This window comes from Pongo pygmaeus, chromosome 12 (genome assembly GCF_028885625.2).
Source record: "Pongo pygmaeus isolate AG05252 chromosome 12, NHGRI_mPonPyg2-v2.0_pri, whole genome shotgun sequence".
In the NCBI taxonomy this organism is placed as follows: Eukaryota; Metazoa; Chordata; class Mammalia; order Primates; family Hominidae; genus Pongo; species Pongo pygmaeus.
In genome coordinates, this window is record NC_072385.2 from 30652964 (window position 1) to 30665711 (window position 12748).

General features: G+C 40.0%; 1 protein-coding gene across 1 annotated transcript in view; it reads right to left on the reverse strand.

Annotated features, from left to right (window-relative positions):
- Positions 1-12508, reverse strand: part of LONRF2 (LON peptidase N-terminal domain and ring finger 2) — a 42991-nt gene extending 30483 nt beyond the window's left edge. Inside the window, exon 1 of the mRNA XM_054475688.2 lies at positions 11723-12508. Within this exon, the coding sequence (XP_054331663.1) occupies positions 11723-12401 (679 nt within the window). The 5' untranslated portion in view covers positions 12402-12508. The remainder of the gene's footprint in view (positions 1-11722) is intronic.
- Positions 12509-12748: the final 240 nt, after the last annotated feature.

Sequence of the window (12748 nt, forward strand, 5' to 3'; positions counted from 1 at the left end):
ACATCGAGTCTCGCTCTGTCGCCCAGGCTGAAGTGCAATGGCATGATCTCGGCTCACTGCAACCTCTGCCTCCTGGGTTCAAGCAATTCTCCTGCCTCAGCCTCCCCAGTAGCTGGGATTACAGATATGTGCCACCATGCCTGGCTAATTTTTGTATCTTTAGTAGAGATGGGGTTTCACCAGGTTGGCCAGGCTGGTGTCAAACTCCTGACCTCAGGTGATCCACCCGCCTTGGCCTCCCAAAGTGCTGGGATTACAGGTGCGAGCCACCATGCCTGGCCCATAATTTGTTTTTCTACACAACTTGGTAGATGTTGATTTGTCCCCATAATTGTACCTACGGTATATTCTCTTAAGGAGAGAAAGGAAAAAAAAAAAAAACTCCTTTCTCTGCATTCCTCAACAGCAGAGGTCCTGATAACGACTCACATGCTGCCACAGACTTAAGTCCAGCTACACAGAAGCCAAGACTGGCTCTCTCTTTGAACTGACTTGCAGTCTAGGAAGTGACTTGGCAGGATCCCACGGAAAAGGCAGGAAGCCAGACCTCAGAAAAGCAGAACCATCACAGCCATTTTCCATACTGTGGGGCCTGGCTCACTCTACCTTTGCCCACCTACGATCCTTGTAGGTGGGCTACAGCTATGCATTTTAGTTCAACCACAAATTTTCTGAGCTCCTAAGATGTGTTCTCATCCCTCTACCTAATGTACGTTTTCAGTTTCCTCCAAAACCTTGACGTTGATTCTTTTCAAACTACCCACTTGGTCCTTTCCAAATGCTACCAGCCTCCTTTTAGTTTACGTAGGTAACTGAGCAAGCATGCACCAAAGAACTTACGCATAAAGATATTACATCAAGACATGGTGAAAAGTAACTACTTATAAATGTGTCATCACCACATATGTGTAATACAGAGAAGGTATAACAAGAAAAAAGTAGAAGGGGAAAGAAACAGCAAGAGTTAAACAATACAATTTGAATTATTAAAAGAGACATTGCTGGGTATGGATAACGGGTCATATCAGCAGGTGGCAGAAACTTTTTTTCTGTAACAGGCCAGATAGTAACTATTTTAGGCTTTGCAGGCAAAGAGGCAAACTGAAGGATATTATATAGATACTTGTTTAACAAGAAGGAAAACAGATTTTGACAGATTTCTTATTGATGCAATTTAAAATATGGTAACAATAATTTAAGTACTTTTTTGTAATACAGATAAACTAATGAGAAGAATGGAATTCTTATTTGGGGAATAACATTTTTCTTAAGTTTCCAAGTTAGTGTTTTCTATCATCAAAACAACTGAAAATATTCATCTGTTAATTATGATCTAACATGAGATTTTATGTATTTCATCTTTGAAAATGCACATAGTAACTGTGAAATGCTGGCATCAATTCATATGATTTTAAATTGAGTATTTTAATTGCTGGGAAGACATTATAGGATTCTATTAGATTCTCCTCATGGTATCTGCCTTTTTAGCATGTTATTAGATTATTTCCAACTAAAAGATTGGTGAAAATGCCTCAATCACACAGTTAAATGCATTTTGAAATATACAATTCTCCTTTGGAGATTTCCAAAAATCCAAAGGAGATTTGGGGAAAAAAAATGTGATACTTACTATAATGCCGGTTTTTTTCCAAATCTTCCAAAAGAGATTTGGAAAAAAAAAAAATTTGGAAAAAAAAATGTGCTCCTGGAAGTATAGTTTTTTAGGCTTGGGTTATGACTGCTGCAAACCTGTGTGAGAATGGAGATCTCATATCCTGTTTCCACTTGGAAACAGTTTCTTATTAGTTTCTTATTAGTCCAATTTGCCAATGGATTCTCTTGAATATTTTAAACAAGAATGTCATGCACAATTCACTCTTTTTCATTCTAGTATTTATACTCCTATTTCCTCATACTCTCATATTGCAATAATAGTGACAGTATTTTCTCTTATTCTTGAATTTAAAAAGCATGTGTCTAATGTTTTAACATAAAATATGTTTGTTGTAAGTTTCTGAGAGAAAATATTTATCAAGTTAGGTAATTTCTCTCCTATTCCTAGTTTTCTGTAAGGACTTTATAACAAGTAGGTATTGAATTTTATAGACTGCTTTCAGCATCTGAGATTACACATAGTTATCTCCTTCAACCTGTTATGGTGAATTACTCTGAAAGATTTGTCTAGTACTGAATTATCCTTATGGTCCTAGTATAAGCTCTTCTTGGTCTTAACTCTTATTACACTGCTGGACTCAAAATACTAAGAAATTTAATTAGGATTTTGACATCTATATACATATGTAAGACTAGCCTATACATTTTTTTTCTTGTGCAAGCTTTACCTGATTGTGGTGTCAAGATTATACTAACCTTATTAAATGAGATGAAAATCTGCCCACATTTTTCTACGATCTGAAATAAGATGGAAATTAGTCATTGAAAGCTGTAAGGACTTTCTTGACCTTAACGCCTTTTCAGCAGAAGAGAATCCCTGAGGAGCACTTCAATTTTTTTATAGGCTTTTACTTCTTCATGGATAAAGTTTGATAATTTGTATTTTCCTTAAAATTGTGCTTTTTATATAAATTTTAAAATCTTTTATAAATATCTTTTTATATCCGCAATGATGCTTCTTTATTCCTTATGGTATTTATGCCTTGCTTTTTCTTCAACACATTTATCAAATATTTGTCCCTTAATGGTCTTGGCAATGAATCAGTTTCTCACCTGTTAACTAACTCAATTTTTTTCTGTTTTACTAATATCTTGTTCATTATTCCTTTGCTTATACTATCTTTGTGTTAGCTTAATTAATCTTGATAAAGCTTCTAGTGTTAAAAATACATTTCATTTACATTTATTTTTAATCATTCTTTTCTAATGAATACATTTAAGTCTCTACTCACATTCTAAAGGGTGCTTTAACTGAAATCCAAATTTCATAAAATTCACTTCCCATCTACACTTGATCTTAGCCAAAAGGCCAAGAAACAATCACTTCTCATTTCGACACTGAATGAATCACTGTTTTCTTTGTTGACTTCCACCATTTGGTGATACATTTGTGAGGACAGCACTTCACAATTTAGTCTTTTAAAACACATAAAATAAATGCTTACACATTTTCTAAGGATTAAACCTTAGGCTTAACAAAACTAAAGGAATTCTCCAAGGATCCCTCAAAACTAAGTGGAAGAGGAAGTGCAAATTAAAAGTCTTTGTGTAGAGAAAACATATGGAAGAAAAATGTACATATGTACTTTCCAAAGAATTGATACAAAATTTCAGTAGGTTCACCAATTAACCCCTCTATGGGGAAAAGTCATAAGAGGGCAGCCTAAGACCCAGGCTTTGAGAGGAAAAGAAGAGATGTCTACCACATTTGTGTTTAGGGTCGACCAAAGGCTGTTTTCCAACTGCAACCCAGAGCCACTGTTGTACTAGGAGCTAGGGTTACTGCTATAAAATCTGTCAAATGTGTGCAGTGGTGAGAAATGGAGGATTACATGTTATTTTAAACAAGTTAAATGAGCCAGGCGTGGTGGCTCACACCTGTAATCCCAACACTTTGGCAGGCCGAGGTGGGCGGATCACTTAAGGTCAGAAGTTTGAGACCAGCCTGGCCAATATGGCGAGACCCCATCTCTACTAAAAGTAAAAAAATTAGTCAGGTGTGGTGGAACGTGCCTGTAATTCCAGCTACTTGGGAGGCTGAGGCATGAGAATCGCTTGAACCTGGGAGGTGGAGGTTGCAGTGAGCCAAGACTGTCCCACTGCACTCCAGTCTGGGTGACAGAGTGAGACCCAGTTTCAAATAAATAAATAATAAACAAACAGACACATAAAGCAATAAAAACTGGGTAGTGTTCTCTATGAAAAGAAGGAGTAAGTGGCAATACTCCTCAAAGCCTATTTATTCAAATTGATGGAAGACTGTAATTACAGAGTCAAGTCCACAAATCTTAGGTGTATATCTTCAACCTTTACGTATGTACCCGTGCCATCATCATGCAGATCATTCCCAGGGCCTAAGAAGGCTCCCTTGTGCACTATCCCACTTAGTGTGCCCCTGCTAAAGGTAACCACCATTCTCACCTCTGTCACTTTGGATTACTTTATCCTGTTTTCTAACTTCTATAAATGCATATTTATAAATGGAACGTACTTTTTTGTATCTGACTTCTCACTAAATTATCATTCTGTGAGATTCATTCTTATTGTTATATGTCTCAGTAATATTTTTAAATTAATCTTTAAATAAAATTTAAAAATTGCTGTGTAATATTACACTGTATGACTTGATTTATTTATTCATTCTACTAGTGATGAACAATTGAACTGTTCCCCAAATGTTTCTGGCATATATAAATAAAGCTGCAATGAACATTCCTGTACACATATTTTGATGGACATAAGCATTCATTTTTATCTAGTATATACTCAAAAGGAGAAATGCCACATCGGCGGTTGTATGAGTTTAGCTCTAGCAGGTGCTAACAAACACATTTCTTAAGTTGTCGTACAAACTTATGCTTCCACCAGTAATTTAAGAGTTCCAATTGCTGCAAATAAAAACTAAGTATTGCCAGTTCTTTTCATTTCAGCTACTCTGGTGGGGATGTACTAACTTATTTTCATTTTAATTTCCGTTTGAGCACTAATTATGTTGTGCAGTCTTTTAGATGTTAATTGCTCACTTTGAGATCTAGTTTTATAAAGCATCTGTTTAACTCTTTGCCTATTATGTAGTTTCAGCTAAAGTTGTTTCCATCAATGGTGTTAAGTGAGTACTTACTGTGTTTAGACAGATCGGCTTTTTCTTTTTGAATCATAGGCATTATTTATTCTGCATTAGAGGTCTCAGTAAGACATTTGAATACTCATCCCCTTCTCACTCTTTTGGGGGCCTCTGAGGAACAGAAGTTTTATGGTTATGCTTTTTCCGTCTTATTTAAGAGACAATTGCCTATCCCAAGTCCTTGAAAACAGTCTCCTATGACTCCTACATACTTAATTGTAATTTTGTTATATGATGTGAGATAGGTATTCAGGTTTATTTTTTTCCATATAAAAAAGCAACTGACTCTTTTTTCCCCATTGAATTCCATTAGCATCTTTGTAGAAAATCAAGAGACTGTATATGTGAGAGTCAGTTTCAATGTGTCTATTTTTAAGCCAATACAATGCTGTGCTAATTACTGCAGCATTATAGTAAGTATTGGTATCTGCCAGTGTAAATCCTCCAGCTTTGTTGTTTTTCTTCATTGTTGCCTTGGCCATTCATCAATTTCCACCAAAAACACTGGCTAGGATTTTCTCTGAGATTGCACTGAATTTACCATTCAATCAGCAGAGAACTGACATCTTGCCAATACTGAGTTTTGCAATCCATGAAAAAAATGATATATCCATCCATTTAAGTCTGCTTTAATTTCTCTCAGAAATGTTTCATGTTTTCAGTGTATTGAAATGAAATTTTCAGTGTAGAGGTATTAAACATCTTTCAGATATTTCAGGATTTATTCCAAGGATTTGTTTACATAAATTGTTTAAAATTTTTTTTCCTATTTGTTTTTTCTAAGTATATAGTTATCTTTGATAACCTCTATATTGACCTTGTAGTCAGCAATCTGGATAAATCATTTATAATTTCTAATAGTTCCCACATTCTTCTGGAGTTTCCATGTACGCCAGGTCATCTACAAATAATGACAGTTTTTTGTTTTATCTTTTATTTTTCCAATCTTAATATACAGCTATCTAGAATCTCCAGTAAAATGCTGAGTGGCAGTGAGAATAAAACATTGTTACCGTCTCATTCAATGGGAAAACATTATTTCATCATTAATTATGATAGCTGCTATCTCATTTTTGTAGACTTTTAACAAATTAAGAAAGTGCCTTTTTATTCATAGTTTCCTGAGAGATGCATCGTATCATTTTTCTTTTTTCTGTAAAGATGGTGAATTACATTGCTTGATTTTCCAGGATTAAACAAAACTTAACCTGCTTGCTACTGATGTGATATTCTTTAAGGATATCAATGGATTCAGTTTGCTAATATTTTGTTTAGGATTTTTTGCAACTATATTAATAAGAAACATTGGGCTGTATTTTTCCTGTCTTGTTACTGATTTTGGCTCCTTTATTTCCTTCTTTGTACTCTCTTTGGATTCTATTTGCTTTTCTTTTCCTAGCATCTTGAAATGGAAGCCTAAAGATCACTGACTATCAGCTGTTCTTTTGTAGTATGGGCATTTAAAACAGTAAGTTTCCCTCTAAGCACTGTTGCATTGCATCCCATAGTGTTTGATATTTGTATTTTCATTATCATTCAGGCAAATTAGAAAATTTTCTGGCCGGGCGTGGTGGCTCACACCTGTAATCCCAGCACTTTGGGAGGCAGAGGCGGGCGGATCACGAGGTCAGAGATCGAGACCATCCTGGCTAACACAGTGAAACCCTGTCTCTACTAAAAATACAAAAAATTAGCCAGGCGTGGTGGCAGGTGCCTGTAGTCCCAGCTACTGGGGAGGCTGAGGCAGGAGAATGACGTGAACCTGGAAGGCAGAGCTTGCAGTGTGCTGAGATCGTGCCACTGCACTCCAGCCTAGGCAACAGAGTGAGACTCCGTCTCAAAAAAAAAAAAAAGAAAATTTTCTAACAAGTATTAAAAATTCTAATAATTCTAATAATTATTAGATAATTAGAAAATTTTCTGCTTTATGTTGTGATTCATTTTACCCATCATTATATAAAAATATATTGCTTAATTTCAAAATTTTGAAGATATTCTATTTATCTGCTATTTAATTTTAGTTTAAGTCCACAGTGTTTAAAGAACATATACAGTCTGATTTCAGTCTTTTAATATTTATTATGACTTCTTTCATGGCCTAATCCAGGAGTTGGCAAACACAACCACAGGCCAACTCCAATGCTCTGCCTATGGTCATGGGAGCCTAAATGGCTGTGTTTTTGCAGTAGTTGTATGTAGTGACACATATTAATTAAATCAAAGTGCTGAAGTATGTTGTATCTATATCCTTACCTATTTTTCAATCCTTACTTTATCAGTTACTAAAAGTTTTGTTCAACATCTCCAATTATTTCCCCTTTTGCTTTTGTCTCCTTTTGTTCTCTCCGTATGTGTGTGTGTACACTTGTTGTTAGGTGCATAAAAATTTAGGCATATTATTACACATTTTTTTTCTGTTGAACTGGCCCATTCATCATAAATGTCTTTATTTCTTCTGATATTCCTTGCCTTAAAGAATACTTTATCTGATAGTCACTTTGCCATATCAGGCTTTTTTTTTGTCAGTCTGTTGCCATCCTACTAATTTTAACCTTTTTTTGTGTTCTTACACCTAAAGTTTACCTCGTGTGTAAACAGCATGTAGTTATACTTCACTTAATCCAATCTGCCAACATTTAGTTTTTAAATGGAAAATTTAGGTCTTCACATTTAATGTAAATTAAATCCCCATTTTTCTATTTCTTTTCTAGTTGTCCCACTTATTCTCTGCTTCTCTATTCTTCCCTCCCATTTTCTTTTGGCTTAATCAAGTATTACTTTACTATTCCACTACAGCTTTTTAATTTTACCTTCCTATTGGTGGTTACCCAAGACAACAGAATATGCAAACCTGATTTAACAATCTACTTTAAATTAGTGCTGTTACTACCTCCAAAACAGTGTACAAACCATACAACAATTTAACTGTATTTACCCATTCTGGCTTTGTCCTGTTGCCATATCTTTCACTTTTGTGTATGTTACAAATACCACATTATTATTGTTATTTGAAATAGTCAATATTGTCTCATACTGTTACACCTTCTAGCACTCTTTACTTGTGCATTAGTTTCATGCTTCCATATGGATACTTTTCCTTTAGCCTGAAGACTTCCCCTCAGTATACCATGAAATGCAATTCTGATGGTAATAAAATCCTTTAGCTTGAGTTACTTCTTTGGTTTAAAGCACCTTGATTTTGTCTTCATTTCTGAAAAATATTTTCAACTGGGTAAAGAATTCCAGCTAGGTTTTTTTTTTCTTTCAGCACTTTAAAGACATTATTCCATTATCTTCTAGCTTCAGTAATTTTGTCTAAAAGTCAACTGTCAGTCTTCTATGATTCCTTCCAAGGAAATATGTCCTGTCTTCTCTAACTGCATTTAAATTCTCTTTATCTTTGATTTTCAGGAACTTGACTATAATGTACTTGGATGGGTTTTGTGTATATGTTTGTGTGTGCACTTGTGTCCACCCTGTTGGGCTTAGCGAACTTTCTGATTCAGTGATTTAAAGTTTCTCATCAGATTTGGAAAATGCTCAATTACTTTTTTCTTTAAATATTTATCTTGCCCTTCCCCTCTCTCTTATTCCAGGATTCCAATTTCACAGATGTTGGAACTTTTGTCTGTGTCTCACATAACTCTCATGCTCTCTTTTATTCTTCTTCTGTGATTCAGTTTGGATATTTTCTGTTAACTTGCTTCTGAGTTTTCTCATTCAGACTTCTGATGTGTGCCATCTGGTTTGTAACAAATCTAATTAATTCTCAACTTCAGATACTGTATTTTGAATTTCCAGGGTACCCACTTGGTTCTTTTTATGGATAATTGTCTTCTCAATGCTTTATATTTTCATACATTTATTTACCTCTTTCAACATACGTACTAGTTATTTTAAATTCCACTCATAACTTATTGGCCAAAAGTAGTCACATGGCTCCACCTAATCACAAGTGGACTGGGAAGTACAATCCTTCCTTGTTTGGGGAAGGTATAGAGATAGACCAGCACTAATGACTACCACACTTGGCTAAGGTCCCATAATAAATAAGTATCAGACGTCAGGTGTGGTGGCTCATGCCTATAATCCCGGCACTTTGGGAGGCTGAGGCGGGCAGATCACCTGAGTACAGGAGTTGGAGATCAGCCTGGACAACATAGTGAAACACGTCTCTACTAAAAACACACACAAAAAATACGAGGCATGGTGGTGCATGCCTGTAATCCCAGTTACCTGAGAGGCTGAGGCACGAGAATCACCCTGAACCCAGGAGGCAGAGGTTGCAGTGAGCCAAGATCATGTCACTGCAGTCCAGCCTGGGTGACAGAGTGAGACCTTGTCTCAAAAAAAAAGGAAAGGCCAGGCGCAGTGGCTCACGCCTGATATCCCAGCACTTTGGGAGGCTGAGGCGAGCGGATCACAAGGTCAGGAGATTGAGACCATCCTGGCCAACATGGTGAAACCCTGTCTCTACTAAAAATACAAAAGTTAGCTGGGCGTGGTGGTGCATGCCTGTAATCCCAGCTACTTGGGAGGCTGAGGCAGGAGAACTGCTTGAACCAGGGAGTCGGAGGTTGTAGAGCCACGCCACTACACTTCATTCAGCCTGGTGACAGAGCAAGACTCCGTCTTAAAAAAAAAAGTCAGAGCTTGGATCTAAACACAGGTATTTCTGATTCCAAACATCTGTGAACTTTTTTTTTAACTATATCAAAACCTCTTTAAAACGGCTAATTTATTTTGAAATTAAATGTTTTCATAAAATTTTAAGCTAATCTTTGAATAGAAAAATGAATACATTCTATGTAAGTTCTCATATGAATTTACTGAAATAGCCTATTTTAAAAACTTTTAAATTAGGTCTAATATATACACAGAAAAGCTAAAAACATAAGTATATAGTGCAATGAACTATTGCAAAGTGAACACACTTGTGTATCCATCCCCTAAATCAAGAAACAGAACATCACCACTACCCCACAGATCTCTCTCATACTTCCTCACAATCACTATTCCCTTTTCATCCCCCCAAGGTAACCATTGTCCTTACTTCTAACATCCTACAATAATTTTGTCTGTTTGGACTTACAGATAAATAGGATCATATAGTAAAAATGCTTGAGTCTGGCTTCTTCCACTTAACATTATGTTTGTGAGATTTGTCCACATTGTAGTTTGTAACTGTAGTTGGTTTATTTTCTTTCTGTATAGTATGCTATGAAAACATAATCATATATTCACCCCTTCTGCTCTTACTGGACATTTGGGTTGTATGCACTTTTGGGGTATCTCTAACAAATGACATACACTCTTGTATCTACTTGCACATTCTTTTGGGGGCACATATGCATATACCTCTTTGAAACTATTTGGCCAAGGACAGGCTTAACATCTGTAGATACTACCAAATATTTTTCAGGGGTATAATTTGCAGTCCCATTAGCAGCATATAAATATCACAGTTTTCATTTTTCTACATCTTCTCCAACATCTAAATATAGACGAAGTATTTTCGATGAAAATTTGGTGTTGGAATTGGGTAGTGCAGTAAATGCAAAATATATCATGAATTTCAAAGGCTTAGTTTAAAAAAGCAAAATCTCAATTATTTTTTAAAATTGAAAGGCATGTTGAAATAATATTTTGGATGCATAGGGTTAAAAATTGCTAAAATAAATTTCACCTGCTTTTTTCACCCTTTTAATGTAGCTACAAGAAAATTCCAAATTATGTGTGGCTTACACAATAGTTCTAATTGGATAGTGCTGCTCTAACACCATCAATACCTAAATTAGTAGAAAACTAAAAAATACGCCTGTTAAAGTATGGATATGTTGGTTGCGAAAACTACAGAATACTCGTTAGAAAAGCTGAGTTAAGTGCTCTATTCCAGCAGAGAATATCCCAATTTAGATACAGATATTGAGCACTTGTTCAATATTTGGATTTTTTTTGCAAGACAAAATTGAATGCTAGTCACTTTATAATTTGTGCCTTCTAAAAGGGAAAACCTTAATCCTAAGTTTAAAATAAAATGCGCACTGACTACAGCATGGTAGAAGATTATTTTAGTAACAAGAGATTCAACAAGTCTTCTCGGCTAGTGCTTTAAATCGTATATGCCCTATTATAAAACCAGTGAAACCAGAAAGCAAACCGTCCTCCTCACACTGCCCAAAACAACTGCCAATAGAGCGCATACTCATATGTCAAAGCCAAAATGATGACAGAAGTTTGGTCTTCCTTTCAGCTAAATAGTGTTAACAGGTGGTGGTTGGGTGAAGGCAGGAGAGTGCCTGTTGCTGGCCTTAGGCCTCAGATAAATAAGCGAATGACTGAATGAACAATTTAAAACTACACACACTAGTCAGTGTAACTATCTAGTAAGTTAAATACGCCATGACATCTAATGATGGCCTCTGAGACAGAGAGCAGGCTACAGCCGGAGCGTGTGACGTGATTACAGCAGAGTGGAGGGGGTTCCTTCCTGGCTATATTAGCTGAAACCCAAAACAAATCTTGCCCCAGCACAAGGCACCCCTTTCTGCGCCTGTAGTGGGTCAGCTATGTGCATTTTCCTTCAGGATGAGCAAAAATATTTCGTCATCCTCCCCGCTCCTCAACAGCGCAGAAGGTGCCGAAAAGCAATGACAGGACCTTACAGAGCTGCTCCGGGGGCCGCGGGAAACTTACCAGCATCCTGGAAAAGATAAAGCCAGTGGGGTGCACGTGGCCTCTGCTGGCTGCAGGGTGTGGCCGCCCCCACCTTTCACCTTCCCATCGTTAGGAAGCAAACTGACCCCTAAGCCTGGACAAAGCTCTCGAAGGCCCAAAGCCTGTATGGCCCACCAGCCAGCTCCCCACCCCGCTGCTGGGCCCTACAGGTGTAGGGTAGGCGGACCCGCCCCGCAGCCGACTCACCCAGCTCCAGGGCCTGGTCGCACCTGAGCAGCGCGGCCTCCGGCTGCTGCTGGCGCTGCAGGCTCCGCGCCTGGCCTGCCAGCCTGCGCAGCCGGCACTCGGCCGGGAAGCACTTCTCCAGCAGGCCGCTCAGCACTACGTTCACGCGCCGCGCCTGCGGCCGCGCGGGCCCCGGCTCCACGCAGCGCTTGCAGACTGTGAGCCCGCAGGGCAGCGTCACCGGCTTATGCAGCAGCCGCCGGCAGCGCGGGCAGCCAAGCAGGTCGCGGGGCGCGCGGGGCTCTGGGGCCTGCCCTCCCTCGCCCGGCGCCTCGGGCTCGCCGCCCGGGTTCTCCGCGGACAGCGGCCGCTCGCGCAGGCCCACGGCGCGCACCAGGCCGCCCGCCAGCTCTTCCATCTCCTCCGGCCGCAGCGCCCCGAGCCGCGCGGCGCCGCGGAACGCGCCCAGGGCCTCGGGGAGGCGGCCGGCGCGGGCCAGCGCGTCCCCCAGCCTCAGGCACAGGCCGCGGTCCGGCTGCGCTAGCCCGGCTAGCATGGAGCGAAAGAGCTCGGCTGCCATCTCGTACTCGCCCGCGCGGAAGGCCTCGTCGCCCTCCTCTAAGCGCTGGGCGATCGGCTCCGCGCGGTCGCAGCCAGGACACTGGGGCGGCGGCGGCGGCGGGACCGGCTCGGGGCTCATCACCGCGGGACTGCGACGACGCGGGTCCGGAGCGAAGGCGCGGAGCAGGGAGGATGCGCTGCTGCTGGGAACTGGCCGGCGGGAGCGCGGTCTCAGCCTTCGCCAGCAGCCACGCGCGTCTGGGGGCGGCGCGCTGCGAGCGGCTGAGACCGCGGGCGGGGGCGGGCGCCTGGCTTGGGCAGCGTCCTCAGCGCGGTGTGGGCGGCGAGCCCCGCAGGGCTGCAACCGTTCCGGGGCGGGGGCCGGGACAGGCACCGCGGGCGCAATCTGAGCCCCTGCCCACGCGCAGCGGCCTCCCAGTCCCGCGGGCTTAGGTAACCCAGGTCGCTGCGGGAACGCAGTGACCG